We start from the raw sequence: 24,802 nt of genomic DNA, 5'->3' as shown, positions 1-24,802 counted from the left end.
TGTTTCCTAGCTAGCACGCACTGTCAATCTGTATTAATGAAAACTCTCAACACGCTAGTAAATATTGAGTTCATAAATGGTTCTTATTTAATACTGACTTTGTACAGTCTAAAAAGAAAAAGGCTTTATTGAAATAGTCTTTATGGGTAGTTTTTTCCAGGTGGTTACTCTTGTGGAATATAGCTAACGCACTGCTTCCTAACCACTCCCCTCCCCTTCTTCCTGCCTTGTCCCTCCTCCCTGCCTACCCAAGGGTTTTTGGCTATCGTAAGAAGGGGAGAGACTTGGATTGAACTAAGCTTGCTCACTGTGTGATATGGTATGGGATCTTGAAGTTCTTCTTGCCTCATTTTTTCCAATCTTAATATTAAGTCATTAATACCTGCCTGAGCATGCAGTAAAACTAAAACCTTATGCTTCTTAATTCCTTATGCTCCTGAATTTGAAGAATCAAAATGGTACTGTTTCTTGGGAAATTTGACTTTAAGAGAATTTCTGAACCCATTTTGGTTTTTATTTATTCTTATTAAAAAGATATGTTTGGCTATAGTGATCTCATTTCATAGTTGAACAGAGAATATGAACTGATTTGTTAATTTTTTTATTACATGTTTTACAGACAGTAAACACAGTGGATCATTCCCATTCTACTACAGTGGAAAAGCCAAACAATGAGACAGGAGATATTACAAGAAATGAGATAATTCAGAGTCCTATTTCTCAGTTTCCATCAGTGGAAAAATTGTCTATGAACACAGGAAATGAGGGGTTACCTACTTCTGGTTCATTTACACTAGATGATGATGTTTTTGCAGAAACTGAAGAACCATCTAGTCCTACTGGTGTCTTAGTTAACAGCAATTTACCTATTGCTAGTATTTCAGATTATAGGTTACTGTGTGATATTAACAAGTATGTCTGCAATAAGATTAGTCTTCTACCTAATGATGAGGACAGTTTGCCCCCACTTCTGGTTGCATCTGGAGAAAAGGGATCAGGTAGGGAAGCAGTTATTTAAATTTAAAAAGATTTAAAAATATATACTGATGAATTTTATCTGTGACATATGAAATGTATTTTTTTAACTTAGTTTGGTTGCAATATGTACTAAGGCTGGTAACTTTTGTTTACAGAAAGTCTTATTATATAAAAACAAATTCTAAAAATATTTGAACTTTTACGATCCATTTATCACATCTGGCCCACTAATTTCGAATGATTAAGTCTATGAGGGAAGCTCATAGACTTTTAGCCCGAAGAAATATTTCCATTGTATTAGAATTTTGACACTGTATTATTACTATTTTTTTTTAGGAGCATGATACCTAAAGAAAAGAGCATTAGATTGGATGGCAAAGCTAGGAATTTTAGTTCCTTGTCTGCTACTTTTTACATCTATGACTTGTAGTGTGTTAATCTCCTTGGGCCCCAGTTTCCTTTGTAAATAGAACCTAGATGATTTCTAAGGTCCTTTTCAAGCAGGAGATTCTATGGCTAACCCCCACCCCAGAGTGGTTTCTAGGATAGACACTTGTCACTCCAGGCATTATGTCACATTCTGCAATATGAAATGGCGGTTCTCTGTGTGATAATGTAGGGGAATGAAGCTTTGGATTTCTGTTCTGTCAGTGGGAGCCATTACATGAACCTAGCTGTAGTGGCAAAAATATAGTAAGCCCTGTTCTTTGTATGCCATGCATATCTTTCTATTGATTGTCAAGATCTTTTTTTTTTGCTACCTGGTCACTGATATAGGCATATGGTAGCAAGTAGCTGATATAGGCATGTGGTAACAAGCAGCATATATAACGTGGCTCTAGACTATTTTCATAGACTTGTAAATATCAAAAATTATAAATGGAGTGCTTACCAAACTGGAATCTACTTTATAAAAACGTTTGTCTTCAAACTTTGAAGGTGCTAAAATTATATACATTTGCTGTTTAATCAACAGTATAAATATACTATATGTAATATATGCATTACAGTATTAGTAACTTTACATGGAAAGAGGTAAAAATTAGTATATAACAGTTGTCTGGGGTGTTGATTTTATGAAACATGTTTGCTTCTGTTTTTAAATTTGATCAGGCCACTGGTGGATTTATAAATTTGTTTTTTTCATTTGTAAGCATATTTAACAGGATATTTATCCTGATTAATATATTACTTTCATCATTTAGTGCCTGTAGTAGAAGAACATCCATCTCATGAGCAGATCATTTTGCTTCTTGAAGGTGAAGGCTTTCATCCTGTTACATTTGTCCTAAATGCTAATCTACTCGTGAATGTCAAATTCATATTTTGTAAGTAATAATTTATCCTTATTTGCTTAATTGGTAAGCAAGATTTCTGAATTAATTACATCTTCAGGTTAGATTTTGACTGGCCATGGTGAAAAATAAGCAGGATTGGATATTGGTTTTTCGGCCAGATATGACTATAAATAAATTTTGCAAATTTATGTTCAGTAGGACTTGAAACATGAGCTTACAGATTTTTATTAGCATCCCTGTCAGTCTTAGGTTAAGGTCATGGGCTTATATAACTGAGCTGTATTTTGATACTCATGATACAATTGACTATATTTCCTGTGGCTTTTAGATAAATTGAAATTTGGTAACTGAAATAAGCAGGAACCCTGATTTAGTAGCAATAAAGACAGTTTTAAAGTAAGTGACATGTGACCTAATTAAAAAGGAAGTAATCATTAATAATTAATAATCCTCACTACTCCATAATGTATCTGTCAGCTTTTCATTCTATTTGAAACTAAATTCTTATCCACTACATTTCAGCATTTAGTGCATCTTTTATTTTAGTGTTATTTATTAATTGGCTCCCTATGATCATCCTTTTTCTTACTTTATATAAATCTTATACAATTCAATTTAAGGTTTTCATAAGGAGAACTTTGGGAACACAAGGAATTTGAAAAGTTATGTTAAATGCAAAAACAATTGTTCTTAGTTTTTTGACTAATAGAAGTTGACATTAATAGTTATATTATTTTATCATCTAAGATTCCTCAGACAAATATTGGTACTTTTCAACCAATGGATTGCATGGCTTGGGACAGGCAGAAATTATTATTCTATTGTTATGTTTGCCAAATGAAGATACTATTCCTAAGGACATCTTCAGACTATTTATCACCATATATAAGGATGCTCTAAAAGGTATGGCATTTTATTTTGAACTGTTCAGACTGGGGAATGGATAAATTAGTTAAAGGCATTTATGGTTTTGGCTGTGCTAGCTATACTAAAGATTTATTTCTGTGAAGAGATTGCTGATTTCTGAAAATAGCTTAATAATTATTTTGTCTCCTTAAAACTAGCATTTTATGTGATTAGTGTCTATGCAGATTTTTGTATTTTAAAAATGGAAATATATCCTTATATCCTTTTTTTTTTTTTTTTTTTGAGACAGTGTCTCCACCCAGGCTGGAGTGCAGTGGCACAATCTTGGTTCACTGCAACCTCTGCTTCCTGGGTTCAAGCGATTCTTCTGCCTCTGCCTCTCAGGTAGTTGGGATTACAGGCACATGCCATCATGCCCAGCTAATTTTTGTATTTTTAGTAGAGGCAGGGTTTCACCATGCTGGCCAGGCTGGTCTAGAACTTCTGACCTCAAGTGATCTGCCCGCCTCAGTCTCCCAAAGTGCTGGGATTACAGGCATGAGCCACTGTGCCTGGCCTGCCTCCTTGATTTTTCAGTGTATCTATGTAATTTCCTTACTGTCTGTACAAGACTAGGAGATTTGATAATTTTTCACTTGACCATGCCGTAAGGAGAAAAATTGGAAGGTTGGAAACATTTTCAAATTTTTGTTCATAATCCCCAATATCTAGGAATAACTGGGAGCTTTGTGTACAGAAGGTATTTAATAGATGCTTTTGCAAGAACAGAAATAAGAAAAAAAATCTATAGTGTCTTAACTTCAGACAGTTTATATTGGGACAGTTTATATGTATTGGATCAGTTTTTTGGATTTTGGACAAACTCAGAACATTTCTTCAAAACAGTGACAAAACAACTTAAAATCTTTTTACTAATGATTTTATTTGCAGGAAAATACGTAGAAAACTTGGACAATATTACCTTTACTGAGAGTTTTCTCAGTAGCAAGGATCACGGAGGATTCCTGTTTATTACACCTACTTTTCAGAAACTTGATGATCTCTCATTACCAAGTAATCCTTTTCTTTGTGGAGTTCTTATCCAGAAGCTTGAGATTCCCTGGGCAAAGGTTTTTCCTATGCGTTTAATGTTGAGATTGGGTGCAGAATATAAAGGTAAGTTTTAGAGTAATAAGTTAAATTGCATATTTTTAAATATACTGAATGTAAAGACTTTCAGGGAATCATTAAAATCAGTTTTAATGGATTAATGGAACTACTTTTGTTTTGCTATGCTTTTAAAGTTCTAAGACAACCCTCTTCTACTACCAGGTTGGTCTAGATAACTGTGGTATGTCTTCAAGTTTCTAGATGTTCATAAGTTCTTTTATTACCTAAAACTTTTCTTCTAAAATTTCAGAACAAAACAGAAAACTTTCACAGTGCAGGTTGAGTATGCCATATCTGAAATGCATTGGATCAGTTTTTTGGATTTTGGACTTTTTCAGATTTTGGAATATTCACAGAGTACATACCAGTTGAGCATCCAAATTCAAAATCTGAAATGCTCCAGTGAGCATTTCTTTTGAGCATCACATTGGCATTTGAAAAAGTTATAGACTGGGCATGGTGGCTCACGCCTGTAATCCCAGCACTTTGGGAGGCCAAGGCGGGCAGATCACATGAGGTCAGGAGTTCGAGACCAGCCTGGCCAACATAGTAAAACCCTGTCTCTACTAAAAATACAAAAATTAGCTGGGTGAGGTGGCAGGCGCCTGTAATCGCAGCTACTCAGGAGCCTGAGGCAGGAGAATCACCTGAACCCAGGAGGCAGATTTGCAATGAGCTAAGATCATGCCTCTGCATTCCAGCCAGGGTGACAGAGCAAGACTACGTCTCAAAAAAAAAAAAAAAAAGTTACAGATTTTAGAGCATTTTGGATTTTAGGTTTTTAGATTTGGGATGTTCAATATGTGTTAATTACTTTTGCTAAAATTTTCTTAAAAGCATATACTATTGGGAGTTTGTTATGTTGCCTGCATATTAAGAAGATAAATCGTTGCGTCTCTCAATTTTTCTATATCATAAAGCCAGACATAAAGGATTTTTGGGTTAGCAGTGCTATTGTTTTCAGTTACTCACTATAATTAAAAGCTAACTATTTTTAGGGAAGGAAGTACTTAAAAATTGTGGTTATTTTTCTAAGCTTGATGATTCTTATTTTTATATTCTGATGTTTGTCTCTCAAAGGTGATAGAGCCTGTATCATTCATGTGTATGTACATGTGTGTGTATTTACTTATCTACCCTTGACACAACTGGTGATTCTAAAGCTGCTGTGATGTTTATATATATGCTTATTTCTGAGTTAGAATCATTTCTAGTGTTAAACTTTTTTGAATTCCCACTGTATCTTTTATCTGACTTTTTTCAAGAAATAATATATTTATTGCATTTGAAGTATATCACGTCTAATGAACTTTTTAGACATTTGATTCTAGTATAATTTGGTAGGGATTTTCTTGGAGGAAAATTAAATGTTGAGAAGCTATAAAAGTGGTGATTACTATTTCAGAATAGACAAATTGAGAGAAAGAGATAATCTATTTGGAAATTTTATTTAACTGTGATTTTGTGGATGGGGGTTCTTTACCATTTAGGATTTACATGTGTGATGCTATTAACTTGTGGGAAAAGTAACAAAATTTAATTTGCATCTCAGGTTTTGTACTGTGTGAAACAAAGAGCTTAAGAAATTTCACTTTAAGCCAAATGTTTCATCAATGCAGCCCAGTATTTTGCCTCTAATTTAATATTTGAATGCTTTTTTTAATAGAAGATTAGGGGAATAAACTAACTAATCAAATTATTATGGAACATGTAAGTATGGCCAGTATTTTGGCCAGTAGTACTTCTAGATAGTAAGTTTTCTCACACTGAAGGTTGGAGAATCATGGAGCAATACGAAGGGCTTATCATAAATCACGGGGACTGGAACTGCAAAGCTATGATAAGCTATTTAGTGGTAATGAGGGGAAATTGTCAGTTATACATAGAAGTTAATTCACCTCAGCTGTTTTCTGAATTCTTTCTGTTCTGCTAGATTTTACATAGACTGGCACTTTGACATTGTTGGTGCCCATGTCTTTTTAGATGTGAACTGTGTGTGTGTCTGTGTGTGTATTTTGTTACAGAGGTAATGTACATTTGAAAAAGCTATGTGAAAGTTAAAGTCCCAAGAATAAAGACTGAAAGTAACTGTCTCAAATTAGTAATTTTTAAATGCTTTTGAAAATATCTGTGGTTTTATGTTGAGATCACTGGTTTTGAATACCATTAAATGTTCAAATAGATGATTTATGAGGTCCCTTTGTAACTCAGATAGTATGTCATTCTAAACCATAACCTGTTGAGAATAGTGTTTTAAACAAAACTACCTCTTCATATTGCAAAGGTTGCCCCCTCATTCATATAAGGCAAAAAGCTAGCAGTTAATCATTTTCTTTATCATTTTTATGTCTTTTCACACTAATATCTTGTATTTTTTTCAAATCTAGACCCTCTGTCTTTCAAATAACTTAGTTGCCTTTTTAGAATTACAAAATATGTTTGTACTAGCAAGAAAATGACTACTTTGACTCAAGTCTTTAAAGCAGCTAATGTTGGGTATGTGGTGTTTCTTTAGAATTTTAAGGAAGTATATTTGTATAATAGGCATTAGAGAGATTAGTTTGCTTAAGACCTAACTTGAGAACTGAAGGTTACAAATGTGTCTGTGTCTTATCACTATAGAAATAGTCTTGCCTTCCTTTCCTTCAGAGTGCCTGCTGCGTTACCAGTAAGGTCTCTTTTCCTTTTTGGTGTCCAGAATTTATGGTGCCCTAAAGAAAGAATGTAGTTAGGTGGCCGACCTCATGTCCCTTCCCTTTTTGTGCATTGGTTTCCCTGACTCTATCTGTATATTCCTTTTTTTTTTTTTGAGACGGAGTCTCACTCTGTCGCCCAGGCTGGAGTGCAGTGGCACGATCTCAGCTCACTGCAAGCTTCGCCTCCCGGGTTCACGCCATTCTCCTGCCTCAGCCTCCCAAGTAGCTGGGACTACAGATTCCCGCCACCACGCCCGGCTAATTTTGTTTTTGTATTTTTAGTAGAGACAGGGTTTCACCATGTTAGCCAGGATGGTCTTGATCTCCTGACCTCGTCATCCACCCGCCTTGGCCTCCCAAAGTGCTGGGATGACAGGCGTGAGCCACCACGGCCAGCCCCAGTATATTTCTTTTATCATGCTGAACCAAGAACTTTAAAAGTTTACTACCATTCATAAATTAGCACAATTGAATATTAATTATAAATGCCTTAAAAGTCTTTAGTTCTTTGTATTTCTCTTTAAATTATCAGAAACGTATATCGTTCTAACCAATTATCATAACTTTCCACCCCCTATAATTTTGTGGAAACAAGATGTATAATGAAAAGATGAAATACTCTCGAATCAGACAAGCCTAGTTTCAAATCTGTTTCACCAATTATTAGTCACTAGGAGCAAATTGATTAATTTCTGTGTCTCAACTTTCTCATTTATGAAATAGTATAGACACACTCCATTAGGTTGTTGAATTTAAATAAGATAATGTATGTATAGTTCCCAGTTCAATGTAGCATCTAGTAGATACATAGATACACAGTAAGTGTTAATATTGTCTCTTAGCTGGATGTGGTGGCTCATGCCTGTAATCCCAGCACTTTGGGAGGCCGAGGTGGGTGGATCACCTGAGGTCAGAAGTTTGAGATCAGCCTGGTCAACATGGTGAAACCCTGTCTCTACTAAAAATACAAAAATTAGCCAGGTGTTGTGGCACATGCCTATAATCCCAGCTACTTGGGAGGCTGAGGCAGGAGAATTACTTGAACCCGGGAAGTGGAGGTTGCAATGAGTCGAGATTGCACCGCTGCACTCCAGCCTGGGTGACAGAGTGAGACCTTGTCTCAAAAACAAAAAAAAATTATCTCTCACTTTCCCCTAAGAACTGATTGAGTGATATTTATACATAATGTTTGTTTGTAAAATGAGAGTTGAAGGTAATAAATTCAATAATTTGGGTTTTTTTTTGTTGATAGTAACCAGTTTTCCTTTCTTATGTATAGCATATCCTGCTCCTCTAACGAGCATCAGAGGCCGAAAACCTCTTTTTGGAGAAATAGGACACACTATTATGAACTTACTTGTTGTGAGTAATTGAACTATTTTATTAGGTATTTTTATACTGTTACTTTAAAACTTTATTTAGCAAAGTTTATACATTTATATTTTCCTACTTTAATTTGCCATATTTGGTATAATGACCATTCATTTACAATAAATCCTAATTATTTTAACATTAGTGCTCAGTTTTTGACGAATTGCTTTTTAGAACGTACTATCTCCTCATGTACGTGTACCTGATTCTAAGTGCCTTTTGATTCATTCTCCTGCAGTTCTTGGATATTTAGGTAATGTAAGAACTCTATACAGACCTCTTAAAGTTGTTGAAACTTGTGTAAATGTATTAGTAAAGTCAGTCAGTCTTGTGATTTTGAGCAAATTATGGCCTTGGTTTTCTCATTTATAATAGGAAGTGTTGGATTAGATGATATCTAAAGTTCCCTTCCACCTATACTTTTTGTAATTTTGTGTTTCCCTGTTACCATAGAAAAATGTTTCAGTGGACTCACTTTTATTTATCCATGCCTAGTTTGAAGACCTTTTCTATTTTGGAAGTTCTGTAACTAGAAAGAGGAGATACCCTAAATACTACAGAGTTTTTCCTGAGAATGATATTCTTTATTACTGTTGTGGAGAAGGATTTCTTAAAGAATGATTTAATGGATAGAAAAATACTCATGGTTAGTAGTTTATGGTAATGCAATTATTCTATGTAGGACCTTCGAAATTACCAGTATACCTTGCATAATATAGATCAACTGTTGATTCATATGGAAATGGGAAAAAGCTGCATAAAAATACCACGGAAAAAGTACAGCGATGTAAGTATAATTGTTTTATTCAAATGACAATTATTGAACATTAGAGTTCCTTAGAATTGTGTCACATTAAATTTTTTGTTTTGAATTAGACTATCTAATGTATTATGGCAACAAACATTGTTTTTGAAATGATAGAATTTGTTTACTGTAAATAATCTGTTTGATCATATTTCTTTTTTTTGTACTGTTTTATTGAGGTGATTACTGTTCAACTGAAGTGCTTTTATTTTAAAACATTTGTTTCCATCACATTCCCAGGGAGCTGTCCAGACCGAAGCTTGATAATTATGAAGCTGGCCAGAAACGTGGCTCTTAGAATAGGCATATAATATTAAAAGTGTTTCTAAATAAATGTTGTTGTTTTTGTTTTTTTCCAGGTAATGAAAGTACTAAATTCTTCCAATGAGCATGTCATTAGCATTGGAGCAAGTTTCAGTACAGAAGCAGATTCTCATCTAGTCTGTATACAGAATGATGGAATTTATCAAACACAGGCCAACAGTGCCACTGGCCATCCTAGAAAAGGTGAGCATCTTGGTTCCTAGTGCTAATTTACAAAACCACCTCAATTAATAGAATTCCTTTCAAAGGGGAAATATATGTATATTTACTTATTTGCTGAATTGTTGGTGATAAAACAGTATGTTTTGAAGTTTCAGCTACACAACAGATTTTAAAATTGCTTCTAATTTTTGTTTTTCTCTTGGGCTACTTTAGGCTTACAGACTTGGAAGACTGTTTTCCTTTTGACATCTTTAGGTTTAGTATATCCCATAGGGTGAGAGTCTTTCTTTGAGTAATTTCTTTCTGAAATAAGGTATTTCTTTTCACATTTGTTCACCCTCTGCTCCGACTCCTCTTAGTTGGGGGAGCACAGGGTGATAAGGATAAGATTGATTTATAAAACATAACAAACAGCATCTATGAATGACATTACTCTCAGCTGTGGCTGAATGGCTTCAGTGATTGCTATGATTACCAAACCCTTGCAGTAGAAGGCCTAACAAATTGAAAGTTAAATGGAAGCATTTCATAAAATTAATACATTATTATAGGATACCATACATAAAATAGTCCAACATTCTGGCTGCCAATAAAATTTTTTCCTCTGCTTATAAAAGTAATATATACTTATTTGTAGTAAGCTTGGAAAATACATTTTGAAAAGTAGTAAAAGAGGCCAGGCACGGTGGCTCACGCCTGTAATCCCAGAACTTTGGGAGGCCGAGGTGGGCAGATCACAAGGTCAAGAATCGAGACCATACTGGCTAATATGGTGAAACCCCGTCTCTATTAAAAATACGAAAAATTAGCCAGGTGTGGTGGCGGTCGCCTGTAGTCCCAGCTACTCGGGAGGCTGAGGCGGGAGAATGGCGTGAACCCGGGAGGCGGAGCTTGCAGTGAGCCCAGATCGTGCCACTGCACTCCCGCCTGGGCGACAGAGAAACAGAGCGAGACTACGTCTAAAAAAAAAAAAAAAAAAAAAGGTGGTAAAAGGGAAAAGTGCCAAGAATATGGTCACTTTTATATTATACTTTATCACTTAACATGATATTGGCATTTTTGCCACTAAAATTTAACAATTTTTAATATTTATTTGTTGAATAGGTATATTTTTATGTGGTAAAATTAAAAAGTTATTAATATTTATAGTGAAAAATCTCCTTTCCTCCCTTGACCACCCAGCCATCCTCTTACTCTCCCTACAGGCAACCAAACCAATGTTATCAGTTCTTATATATCCTTTCAGAGACATTTTTGCTTTAATGTATATTCAAGAAACACACACACATATCTACCTCTTTCTTCCACTTTTATAGACAAGTCATAATATTTGCTCCATTCTATACCTTGTTTTTTTTGTTGTTGTTAACACACTTTGGAGATTATTCTATGTTTGTATATAAGGAGCTTTTATATTCTACAGAACTTTACATTTTATATGTTGTACATCATTTAACTGTCCCTTATTGAAGGGCATAATTTGTTACCAATCCTTAGGGGCTGTTTATAAAAATGCTACAGTGAATAGTTTCGTATACATGCCGTTTTGTACACATTTGAACCTATCTGTAAGATAAATTCCCAAAAGTGGAATTGGTGTGTCATAGGATATATTTACTTGTAATTTTAATAGAAAAATGCCAAGTTAGGGCTCCATAAAAACTGTTCTGATTTGTGGTGTCACCAGTAGTGAATGTTTGATTTCCTACACCCTCACTAATATAGGCACAAACATTTAAAACAGTACAATACTCCATCAATTATTAATAAAAATATTAAATTATTTTATTATTTACTTATTTGAGACAGAGTCTCGCTCTGTCGCCCAGGCTGGAGTGCAGTGGCGCGATCTTGGCTCACTGGAACCTCCACCTCCTGAGTTCCAGCAATTCTGCCTCAGCCTCCTGAGTGGCCAGGATTATAGGCGCCTGCCACCACACCTGGCTAATTTTTGTATTTTTAGTAGAGACGAGGTTTCACCATGTTGGCCAGGCTAGTCTCAAACTCTTGACCTCAGGTGATCTGCCCTTTTCGGCCTCCCAAAGTGCTGGGATTACAGGCATGAGCCACCACGCCCAGCCGCATTAAATTATTTTAATGTAATATTTTATCTCATTTTTTTGTCTCTTTAATTAGTTTTCTAGTTTAAGTTGTGTGGGTATAACATTTATTGAGTACTTATATGCATATCCACATTCTGCATTTAACAAATGTGTAACATAAAAATGAGCAGTTTAAAACAAATAATTGTTGTATTTCTTGATCAGTGACAGGTGCAAGTTTTGTGGTATTCAATGGAGCTCTAAAAACATCTTCAGGATTTCTTGCTAAGTCCAGCATAGTTGAAGGTACGAATTTCATTTTTAATGGTGTTTTAATGTAGAGTTATTTTTCCTAACCTTTGAAAAATATATTTGATATTTACACAAGAACATATGTAAGTTATAAAGCACAGTACCACAAACTTACATGAAATCATCAACCAGCACAAGAAGTAGAAGACATCTCTCTCTTCTGCCTCTCCCCAGGAATTAGTGAGTAGACTGAATATGGTGTTTATCATTCTCTTGCTTGTTTTTTACTTTGTATATACATCTGCCTAAACAACATACTGTTTATGCTTATTTAGGAGATAAATAAAAGTGAAATCATTCTTCACATAGTTATATGGAACTCCCTATTTTCATACAACATGAGTTTCTAAACTTTATGCATGTTGTTTCTTACAACTATAGCTTATTCATTTTAAACGCTATTAAATATTTTGTGAATATATGACAATGTATTCATCTGATCATGAACTTCTGGGTTGTATCTATTCTAAGAATATATTCTAGAGTTTCTGTAAAATACATATGCAAGAGTGGAATTTATGGGCTGATAGATTAGTAAATGTTCACTTTACAAAGTATTGCTAAGTTGCTTTCCAAATTGGTTGTACCGATTTACATTACCATGAATATATAAAATTTATGATTGGTCTACATTTTCTCCAAACATGATATTATCAGACTGCTTAATTTGTGTCAATCCTGTAGGTATCTCTGAATATAGTCATAATTAGCATATCCCTAATTAATAAGCAGAGCATCCTATTACATATTTATTGGACATGCATGTTGCCTCTTCTGTGAAATGTCTGCTCATATCTTTTGCCCTTTTTTCTATTGGATTGTGCGTCTTTTTCTGACTTGTAGTTACATAATTTTATGTATTTTATATTCCTCCTCTCCCATTTTCAGTGTCTTTTAAATGGAAGTTCTCATTTTAATACAGTATACTTTATGACTCTTATGGCTAATGTTTTTTATTTAAGAAATCTATCATACCGTTTCGAAAGATATTCTCCTATGTTGTCTTCGAGATTTAAAGTTTTGCCTTTCACACTTAAGTCCCTAATTTATCTGGAATTTAATTTTATGTGCTGTGTGAGGTAGAGAAATCCAGTGACTTTTTTTGTCATTTGAATAGGAGTTGATCCAGCATCAGATATTGAATTTTCCCTTTGCCCTGGTAATTGTTAATGCTATCTCTGTCACATAGCATGTTTTATTTGCACAAGAATCCGTTTCTGAGCTATGTTCTTAGCTTTTGTTTTGTTTTAGTCAGTTTGCTTAACTCTGTACCGATTCCATACTATTTTATTATCATTGTAAACATTTTCACTTTTACTGTGAAAAAGTCAAGCATGTATAAAAGCAAAAAAGGATAATATGATAAACATTAATGGAACCATCACCCACCTTTGACAATTATCAATTTATAGCCAATCCTACTTTATCCATACTCCTTCTACTCTCCTCTCATTGTATTATTTTTACTATATCATTTCATTCACAAATACTATATTTTTAAAAGAAAAAGTATTTTTTTAGAAACATAACCACAAAACTACAGATTAGACATTCCAAATCCAAAAATCTGAAATCTGAAATGCTTCAAAATCCTAAACTCTTTGAGCGCCGACATGACACTCTATAGAAGTGCTCATTAGAGCATTTCAGATTTCACCTTTCAATTTCAGATGCTCAACTGCTAAGTATATAATGCAAATATTCCAAAATCCAAAAAAAATCGGAAATCTGAAACACTTCTGGCCCTATGCACTTCAGATAAGGGACACCTGTATTATCACACATAAATATTTTATCAATAATTCCTGTATATCCATACCCCCATTGTCTCACTTCTTAAAATGTTTGTTCAAATCAGTATCCAAATAAGATCCAGTCACTGCAAATAATTATGTCTACTCTTTTAATTATGAATATTTTCAGTTCTTTTTGTGATTACTTCATCTTAATCAGTTTGGGCTGCCATAACAAAATACAACAGATTGAGTAGCTTAAAAAGCATAAATTTGTTTTCTCACAATTCTAGAGGCTAGAAGTCCAAGATCAAGGTGCCAACAGGGTTGGTTTCTGGTAAGGCTTGTCTCCTTGGCTTGTGGCCTTTTCTCTGTGTGACTCTCAGAGAGAGCTCCAGTATCTCTTCTTCTTCTTGTAAGAACACCAGTCCTAGGCTGGGTGTGGTGGGTCACACCTGTAATCCCAGCTCTTAGGGAGGCTGAGGCAGGTGGATCATTTGAGGTCAGGAGTTTGAGCCTGGCCAACATGGTGAAACCTCATCTCTACTAAAAATACAAAAAGTTAGTCAGGCGTGGTGGTGGGCGCCTGTAGTCCCAGCTACTTGGGAGGCTGAGTCAAGAGAATGGTGTGAACCCGGGAGGTGGAGGTTGCAGTGAGCCGAGATCGCACCATTGCACTCCAGCCTGGGTGAGAGAGACTATCTCAAAAAAGAAAAACAAACAAACAAAAAAAAACACCAGTCCTTTCAGATTAAGGCCTCACCTTTATGATTTCATTTAGCTTTAATTAACTCCTTAAAGGCCCAACTCCAAATACAGTTACATTTCAGGGTTAGGGCTTCAACATACGAATTCTGGGGAAACACAATTCTGTCCATACATTTGGATTTTCTAATTATTTTTAAATCAATTATGGTAATATGTGGCTTTCTAAGTGTATGAGTCCATTTTCACACTGCTATAAAGAACTGCCTGAGACTGGGTAACTTGTAAAAGACAGAGGTTTGACTCACAGTTCAGCGTGGCTGGGGAGGCTTCAGGAAACTTATACAGTCATGGTGGAAGGTGAAGGGGAAGCAAGGCACCTTCTTCACAAGGCAGCAGGAAGGAGAAGTGCTGAGTTAAGGGGGAAGAGCCCCTTATAAAACCATCAGATCTTGTGAGAACTCACTTGCTATCATTAGAACAGCATGGGGGAAACTGCCCCCATGATCCATTTACCTCCACCTGGTCTCTCCCTTGACATGCGGGGATTATAGGGATTATGGGGATTACAATTCAAAATGAGATTTGGGTGGGGACACAAAGCCTAACTATATCATTCCTCCCCTGGCCCCTCCCAAATCTCATGTCCTCACATTTCAAGACACAAACATGCCTTTGTAACAGTCTCCCAAAGTCTTAACACATTCCAGCATTGACCCAAAAGTCCAAGTCCAAAGTCTCATCTGAGACAAGGCAAGTCCCTTCTGCCTATGAGCTTGTAAAATCAAGAGCAAGTTAGTTACTTCCTAGATACATTTGGGGTACAGGCGTTGGGTAAATACACCCGTTCCAAATGTGAGAAATTGGCCAAACTGATGGGGCTACAGGCCCCATGCAAGTCTGAAATCCAGCAGGGCAGTCAAATCTTATACCTCTGAAATGATCTCCTTTGACTCCATGTCTCACATCCAGGTCATGCTGATGTAAAAGGTGGGCTTCTACAGCCATGGGCAGCTCCAGCCCTGTAGCTTTGCAGGGTACAGCCTCTCCCAGCTGCTTTCATGTGCTGGCATTGTCTGGCACTTTTCCAAGCACACAGTGCAAGCTGTTGGTGGATCTACCATTCTGGGGTCTGGAGGATGGTGACCCTCTTCTCACAGCTCCACTAGGCAGTGCCCCAGTGGGGACTCTTTGTGGGGACATTTCCCTTCTGCACTGCCCTAGCAGAGGTTCTCCATGAGGGTTCCACCCCTGCAGCAAACTTCTGCCTGGACATCCAGGCATTTCCGTACATTCTCTGAAATCTAGTTGGAGGTTCCCAAACCACAATTCTTGACTTCTGTACACCTGTAGGCCCAACACCACCTGTAAGCCACCAAAGCTTGGGGCATGCACCCTTTGAAACAATGGCCTGAGCTATATTTTGGCCCCTTTAGCCACGAGTGGGACACTGGGCACCAAGTCCTGAGACTACACAAGGCAGCAAGACCCTGTACCTGGCCCACAAAACCATTTTTACCTCCCAGGCCTCCAGGCCTGTAATGGGAGGGACTGTTGTGAAGGTCTCTGATATGCCCTAGAGACATTTTCCCCATTGTCTTGGGGATTAATGTTTGGCTTCTCATTACTTAACGCAAATTTCTGCAGCCAGCTTGAATTTCTCCTCAGAAAATGGGTTTTTCTTTATCGCGTTATCAGGCTGCAAATTTTCCAAACTTTTATGCTCTGCTTCCCTTTTAAACATAAGTTCCAGTTCCAAAGTATCTCTTTGTGAATGCATAAAACTGAATGCTTTTTAGAGCCCCCAAATCACCTCTTGAATGCTTTGCTGCTTAGAAATTTCTTCCGCCAGATACCCTAAATTATCTCTCTCAACTTCAAAGTTCCTCAGATCTCTAGGGCAGGGCAAAATTCTGCCAGTCTCTTTGCCAAAGCATAGCAACAGTCACCTTTATTCTAGTTCCCAACAAGTTCCTCATCTCCATCTGAGATCACCTCAGTCTGGACTTCATTGTCCATATCACTATCAGCATTTTGGTCAAAGCCATTCAACAAGTCTCTAGGAAGTTTCAAACTTTCCCACATCTTCCTCTCTTCTTCTGAGCCCTCCAAACTGTTCCACCCTCTGCCTGTTACCAAGTTCCAAAGTCACTTCCACATTTTAAGTATCTTTATAGCAACACCCCACTCTCTGTGGTGTCAATTTACTGTATTAGTCTGTTCTCATGCTGCTATAAGGACATACCTGAGACTGGGTAATTTATAAAGAAAAGAGGTTTAATTGACTCACAGTTCCGCACAGCCTCAGGAAACTTATGATCATGGCAGAAGGTGAAGGGGAAGCAAAGCACCTTCTTCACAAGGCGGCAGGAAGAAGTGCTGAGCTAAGGGGGAAGAGCCCCTTATAAAACCATCAGATCTTGCAAGAACTGTCTCATTATCAGAAGAACAGCATGGAGGGAAACTGCCCCCATGATTCAGTTACTTCCACCTGGTCTCTCCCTTGACACGTGAGGATTATGGGGATTACAATTCAAGATGAGATTTGGGTGGGGACACAAAGCCTAACCATATCACTAAGAATTTATCAATTTCATTTATGTTATCTAATTTGTTGGCATAACATTGTTCATAGTATTCCCTTATAATCCTTTATTTCTGTGAGGTTGGTAGTAATGTCCCCTCATGAATTGCTGATTTTAGTAATTTGAATCTTCTTTTTTCTTGGTTATTCTAGTAAAGTTTCGTCAATTATATTTTGTTTCTCTGTTCCTTCCCTACCATGTTTTTTTGTGTTAGATATTTTCTAGTGTACCATTTTAATTCACTTGTCACTTCTTTTAATATGTATTTTTTTTAGTTATTTCTTAGTTGTTGCCATAGACATTACAGTTAATACCAAAATGTTTAACAATATAATTCAGATAAATACCAATCTAATTTCCATAGTATATAAAAACTTTACTCCTGTTTATCGTTTCCTCTCTACTCCTTTGTGTCATTATTGCCATACAAATTACATGTTTATACATTATGTGCCCATCAACACTGATTTATAATTATTGATTTATGCAGATGTTTTTTAAATGAGAAGAGGAAAGAGTTACAACCCAAAATACATTTATGTTCTTATATATTAACCTATGTAGTTACCTTACCTATTCTCTTATTCATGTGCATTCAAGTTACAGTCTAGCATCCTTTTATTTAAGTGTGAGGGACTTCCTTTAGTATTTCTTGTACTTGAAGTGTGCCAGCAACACATTTTCTCTGTTTTTGTTTATCTGGGAATGTGCTAATTTCTCCTTCATTTTTGAAGGAGAGTTTTGCTGGACATAAACTTTCTGGTTAACAATATTTTTCATTTAGCACTTTGAATATGTCATTCCACTGTCTTCTGGCCTCCATGGTTTCTTTTTTTTCCTTTTCTTTTTTTTTTTTTTTTTTTTTTTTTTTGAGACAGGATTTAGCTTTGTCACCCTGGCTGGAGTGCAGTGGCATAATCACAGCTCACTACAGCCTTGACTCTTGGGTTCAAACGACCCTCCCATCTCAGCCTCCTGAGTAGCTGGAACTACAGACATGTACCACCAGGTTTGACTAATTTTTTTTTCTATTTTTTGTAGAGACAGGGTCTCACTGTGTTGCCCAGGCTGGTCTGAAACTCCTGGGCTCAAGCATTCCTCCTGCCTCGCCCTCCCAAAGTGTTGGAATTATAGGCATGAGCCACTGTGCCTAGCCTCTACATAGTTTCTGATTAAGAAGTCAGCAGTTAATTTTATTTGAAATCCTTTGTATGTGATGATTTGCTTTACTGCTGCTTTCATGACACTCTTTGTCATTCACAGTTTGACTATGATGTGTTTAGGGGTGGATCCCTTTGAGTTTATGGTATACTTGGAATTCTCTGTGATTCTTAGATGTTCAGATTAGTGTTTTTCATTATGCATATATTGGTATTCTTTTTTTTTTTTGAGATGGAGTTTCCCAGTTATTGCCCAAGCTTGAGTGCAGTGGCATGATCCTGACTTACTGCAACCTCCACCTCCTGGGTTCAAGCGATTCTCCTGCCTCAGCTTCCTGTTAGCTGGGATTACAGGCACCCACCACCACGCCCAGCTAATTTTTTGTACTTTTAGTAGAGACAGGGTTTCACCATGTTGGCCAGGCTGGTCTCGAACTCCTGAACTCAAGGGATCCACCTGCCTCAACCTCCCAAAGTGCTGGGGTTACAGGCATGAGCCACTCTGCCCAGCCACATATGTTGGTATTCTTGATGATATACCCACACGTCTCTGAGGGTCTATTCGTTTTTCTTCTTTTTTCTTTCTGTTCATCAGACTGGGTAGTCTTAGTTGGTCTGTTTTCAAATTCACAAATTCTTCTGCCTAGTCAAATCTGTTGTTGAGCTCCACTAGTGAAGTTTTCATTTTAATTGTAATTTTGAACTCCAGAATTTGTATTTTTTTCTTACAATTTTGTAATTTCTATCATTTCATTGATATTCTCTGTTTGGTTAGACATCATTCTCATACTTTGATTCTTTAGACATAGTTTCCTTTAGTTCTGTGAACATATTTAAAATAATTGATTTATACCCTTTGTCTAGTAAGTGTAATGTCTTTGTTTCTTAGGGACAGTCCCTGTTACTTGCTTTTCCCTTCATATATAGGCCATATTTTCCTATTTCTTTGGATAAAAGGGTTTCCTATAAAGCTGTGTAACTGAGATACTGTGGAGGATGACATTAGTGAAAGTTGCGACACTGAAAACCTCAAAAAATACTCTGCCCCATATAAGGAATGAGGAAACTGGCAAAGAATCAGAAGCAACTCTTTCAGAACTCTGGAAATTAACCAAAAGTTTATAGCAATTGGGGATGGTTTATTAAAGAAAAATGACTGAATCTTGATAAGAATAGCAAGTGGTTATTTTAACTTGCCCTATACCTATCCTCTCATCTCCAGCACAGCAGAAGCCTTGAAAACCAGCAGGCTTATAGCCAGTGGTGGGGGAAGTAAGGAGTTGGAGCTCCTTCAAAAACTTACTATCAGACAATTGTCATTATTTGACTTCTCAGGTGGTTCCCTGGAAGACCCTACTTACAAGGCTGTTTTACTTTTCCTGACTCTAAGCTTACCCAGTGGGAAAAATCTTTTCTCAGGGAGTGTTTGTCGAAATGGAATGATTATGCATACAGCAAGTATTTAACCAGCCTCTAGCTATGGAATACAATTGAGGCAAACAACAGGCAAATCTAAAGGTTAAAAGGAAAAGCTGGGGAATGCTTTGTTGGTAAGGGGTCACATGCAAGTTGCAAATACAAGGATGTACAAATGCCCAGGAAAGACCTGGGAAGGTCCTATGTGTCCACCTCAGATTGACCTTGAGCCTCTGCACAAGCAGGAAGTGATAGCCAAGATAGAGGTGTCCACTGCCTGACTTGAATGTTGAAGGCATGCCCGAACAAGCACATAAAGCTTCCGGCAAAGACTAGGATAGTTATTAGTTTCAGGCATTTAAGGATATCTCAGTTCAATAATTAGACAGCTAATAAGCTAACTCAGCAGAGACTTTAGTGACTACATATGTATGACAAAGAATGCAGATTTTACAGAATTAGTTCAAAAAAGCCACATAACAACAAACAGCAACAAAAACAAACTCTGTGGAGAAGACAAAATCTGATTTCCAGAGTTGCCTCATTAATTATTTAAAATGTCTCATTTTCAACATAAAATTGCCAGACATGCAAAGAAACAGGAAAATGTGGTCTATACGTGAAGGGAAAAGCAAGTAACAGGAACTGTCCCTAAGGAAACAAAGACATTACACTTACAAGACAAAGGGTATAAATCAATTATTTAAAATATGTTCAGAGAACTAAAGGAAACTATGTCTAAAGAACCAAAGGAAAGCATGAGAATGATGTCCAACCAAACAGAATATCAGTGAAGCAATAGAAATGATCAAATTATAAGAAAAATATATATATAAATTCTGGAGTTCAAAATTACAACAATTAAAATGAAAACTTCATGGTGGCATGCACCTGTACCCCAAGCTACTCAGGAGGTTGATGGCACCCATATGCTTTATTCTTCTTTTCAGTAGTGCTGTGGCCAGTCTAAGTCCTTTGATTTTTTCATATTAGTTTTAGGATCAACTTGTCAGGTTTACAAAAGGTCCATGGGAATTTTTATCTGGGGTTGCATTAAATCATTAGCTTAATTTTGAGAAAATTGGCACATTTTCCATTTTCAGTGTTCCTATTCATATAGTAGACCCTCACTTATTTTAAATCTACAGTTATGTGTTGCTTAGTGATGGGGATACATTCTGAGAAATGTTTCATTAGGCAATCTTGTCATTGTGCAAACTTCATAGAGTGCACTTACACAAACCTAAATAGTATAGCCTAGTGCATACCTAGGCTATATGGTATAGCCAATTGCTCCTAGTCTGTAAACCTGTACAGCATGTTACCGTTCTGAATATGGTAGACAGTTATAATATGATGGCATTTGTGTCTCTAAGTATATCTAAACACAGAAAAGGCACAGTAAAAAATACTGTACTATGATCTTATGGGACTACTGTTGTATATGTGATCCCTCATTGACTGAAATGTTGTTTTGTGGTACATGACTTTATGATTTTTGGTTTAGGCCTTGTATATATTTTCTTGATTTATTCCTTTACCTTATAGATTTTATTGCCGATGTAAATGGTATCTTATTAAATTAAAATTGTAATCTGTTTCTGGTATATAGAAATACATTTATCTCTGCATTTTAAAACTTACATCCAGCCACATTATATACTCTTATTTATAATAATTTATCTGTCGATTCTTTTAGACTTTTCTGTGTAGCTGAAACAGTGTAATTTTGCTTTTTTCTTTGCAATTCTTATGCTTTTTATTTATTTATTTTGGTTACTGGCTGGGACTCCTAATATAATAGAAGCAGTAATCATAAGCACACCCATCTGGATCCATGTTTATCAATTAATACCTTTTAAGAAGTGAACTTTTATGATTTATTTTTATGTGCCATATCTGTCATTCTGATAATGGAATTTGAGATATCCAAATATTTTTCTTCTTATTTCTTTTCTTTCTCTTTTTTTTTTTTTTTTTGAGACTCATTCTCACCCAGGGTCTCATTCTCACCCAGGCGGGAGTGCAGTGGCATGATCATGGCTCACTGCAGCCTCAACCTCCAAGGCTCAGGCAGTCCTCCCATCTCAGCCTCCTGAGTAGCTAGGACTACAGGCACACACCACCACACCTGGCTATTTTTTTGTTGTTTTCTTGTAGAGACAAGGTCTCACTATGTTGCCCAGGCTGGGGCTTGAACTTCTGGGCTCAAGTGATCCTCCTTCCTCAGCCTCTGAGTAGTTGGGACTACAAGCACATGCCACCATGCTTGGCTAATTAAAAAAAAAAATTTGTAAAGATGAGGTCTTCCTATGTTGCCCAGGCTGGTCTCAATCTTCTGGACTCAAGTGATCCTCCCTCCTCAGCCTCCCCAAAGTACTGGGATTACATGTGTGAGCCATTGCTCCTGGCATCAGTCTGTTTTTGAGATACCATCTTCATCTTCAGTTTTTATCAGCTTAATTATGTGTGCCTAGATTCCAGTCTCTCTTCTTCTAGGACTCTGTCACTGTATGTGTGTGTGTGAGTGTGTGTGTGTGTACACAAATATATGTGCATGTATGTGTTAGATTGTTTTGTGTCACCCCATAGATTCTTGATGCTCTGCTCATTTTTTCTTCAATGTTTTTTCTTTGTGTTCTTCAGATTGGATACTTTTCACTGATTTTTCTTTATGTTCTCCAATTATTTTTTTGCCATCTTTAGTCTACTATTAAGTCTCTCCTTTGGGGTTTCAGTTTTAGTTAGATTGTACTTTTCTGTTCCAGAATTTCCTTTCGTTTCTTTTTCCAGTTTGTATTTCTCTCAAGATTTATTATATGTTTATTTAGCCCATATTTGCTTTTTATTCTTTGAAGCGTTTCCTTTATGTCTTTGAATATACATACATATATACATATATATGTGTGTATATATGTGTGTGTGTGTGTATGTATACGTGTGTGTGTGTGTGTGTGTATATATATATATATATATATTTTTTTTTTTTTTTTTTTTGAGACAGAGTCTCACCCTTTCACCCAGGCTGGAGTGCAGTGGCGCAATCTTGGCTCACTGGAAGCTCCACCTCCTGGGTTCACGCCATTCTCCTGCCTCAGCCTCCCGAGTAGCTGGGACTACAGGCACCTACCACCACACCTGGCTAATTTTTCGTATTTTTAGTAGAGACAGGGTTTCACCATGTTAGCCAGGATGGTCTCGATCTCCTGACCTCGTTATCCTCCTGCCTTGGCCTCACATGCTGGGATTACAGGCATGAGCCACCGCACCCAGCCTCTTTGAATATATTTATTATAGCTGTTTTAAAATTTTTATATGCTTAATTGACCATCTTGAAGTTGGCTTCAGTTGCCGAAGGGGTCACATTTTCTCATTTCTGTCTAGTAATTTCTATTATTTTTTTTGAGACAGGATCTCGCTCTGTTGCCCAGGCTGGAGTGCAGTGGTACAGTCATAGCTCACTGCAGCCTTGAACTCCTGGGCTTAGTGATCCTCCTGCATCAGCCTCCTGAGTAGGTGGGACTGCAGGTGCACACCACCACACCTGGCTAATTTTTAAACTTTTTGTAGAGATGAGGTTTCACTGTGTTGTCCAGGCTGGTCTTGAACTCCTGGCCTTAAGACATACTCCCTCGTCTTCCCTAAGCACTGGGATTACAGTTGTGAGCCACCACACCTGGCCTGTCTAGTAATTTTTGGTTGTATATTTGTCATTGTTATATGTAGGGAGACCCCCTGAAACTATTGCTACGGAATAAAAGATGAAATGCTCCTGATTATTGTAAATACAAAATTGCATGCAGGACTGTGTAAAGACAATGCCAAGTTGGACTACCAGAATGAGCCAACAGCACGTGATGTGCTTCCCCCTGCAGAGAGCCTATGAATGGACATGCAGTCAGGGAGGTTTGACATCACCAAGATTCCTATCCCAGAAAAGCAGGTGTTCATAGCTCTGGGAATGGAATGCGACCCTTGTGGAGAGCCTATAAACAGACGCATGGGGGGGTGCCTGTCCATATGGATAAGATAGGGCTATAAACACCCTCATCTTGCCACGGCTTTTCTCGGCCTCTTTAGGGTTAAGGCATACTCCCTTCTGAGAATTTCTGGTCTAACTGGTTGTCTAGCTTCACGTCCTGTTTCTATGGATTGTTTGTAACCAGCTTTTGCTGCAACTGTTACTGCTGATTAATATCTTGCTAATCACAGGTTATGGAAAGACTGTGCTTCTGTTTTAAGGCTCTGTTAGAAATTACTGATGCACACACTATATTGTAAATTCTTATCTCTGTATACTGTACTTCTGCATACAGATGTTATGTTAAAGAATTACTTCATCCCCATGTGACCATCTCACCTCATAATCAAATGACCCTAAATCCCTCACTAAGCTACCCCTGCCCTCACTAAACTTAATAATAAATGCTGGTATATCCAGTGCATTGTTGGCACCACGGGACCAGAAGGCGGTGACCCCCCTGGACCCAGCATTCACTATCTTTTGTGTGTCTATTATTTCTCAACCTGCTGATCTGCCTAGGAACAAAGAGAGAGCCCCGTTGCATTGTGGGCTGCTGGCCAGATCCCGCAATAGTTATATGCTTTAGAAACTTTAGATTCTAAGTACATTTTGCTGAAGAAGGTTTGTTTATGTTTTAGTAGGCAGTTTCATGGTTGATCACCTTGACATTGTGTAGACTTGATTTTTCACTTTCTTAAGATGGATTTGTAGAAATCCTAAGGTGTTTACCGGTCCACACTAATTTGACAGTACTCAGTCTTCAAATCTATTTTACCTATAGATTTTGTAAGGGCTTCGTTTTGGCTTTTCTACAATGCTTGTTAATGAGGTGTTAATAAAGTCTCTTCACTTTGGTTGGTCCACATGACCAAATTCCCCAACATTATTTGACTTCTATTACCTCTGTTCTGTTCCCCATGCTGTAACACTGTGCTATGTTTAAGCCTCATCTAGTCTCACTCTGTTATTGTGTCCCCAGTTCTAGTCCAAAGACTGCAAAGTCTTCCATGCAGTTTTCTAGTGCCCCCCTCTTAAGTGTCCTGACTGCAGATTCTAGGCTTCACCAAACTCTTTATTTCTGAGTTCTCAGCCAATAGGGCCATTGTAGACTTAGTGGGTCACCTTGAAGAAATTATCCCCAGGCAGAGAGCTCAGGGCAGAGAGTAAGGGCTCTC

General features: G+C 37.0%; 1 protein-coding gene across 6 annotated transcripts in view; it reads left to right on the top strand.

Moving 5' to 3' along the window:
* ZFYVE16 (zinc finger FYVE-type containing 16) overlaps positions 1 to 24,802 on the top strand; it is a 71,348-nt gene that overhangs the window by 39,652 nt on the left and 6,894 nt on the right. For all 6 annotated transcript variants that reach the window (XM_009448949.5, XM_001136220.7, XM_001136140.7 and 3 more), the window contains 8 exons: positions 620 to 998; positions 2,184 to 2,306; positions 3,024 to 3,179; positions 4,074 to 4,298; positions 8,268 to 8,350; positions 9,042 to 9,146; positions 9,524 to 9,671; positions 11,918 to 11,998. In XM_009448949.5, the coding sequence (XP_009447224.5) occupies positions 620 to 998; positions 2,184 to 2,306; positions 3,024 to 3,179; positions 4,074 to 4,298; positions 8,268 to 8,350; positions 9,042 to 9,146; positions 9,524 to 9,671; positions 11,918 to 11,998 (1,300 nt within the window). The remainder of the gene's footprint in view (positions 1 to 619; positions 999 to 2,183; positions 2,307 to 3,023; positions 3,180 to 4,073; positions 4,299 to 8,267; positions 8,351 to 9,041; positions 9,147 to 9,523; positions 9,672 to 11,917; positions 11,999 to 24,802) is intronic.

This window comes from Pan troglodytes, chromosome 4, assembly GCF_028858775.2.
Source record: "Pan troglodytes isolate AG18354 chromosome 4, NHGRI_mPanTro3-v2.0_pri, whole genome shotgun sequence".
NCBI lineage: Eukaryota > Metazoa > Chordata > Mammalia > Primates > Hominidae > Pan > Pan troglodytes.
This window is presented reverse-complemented; position numbering and strand designations above follow the sequence as displayed.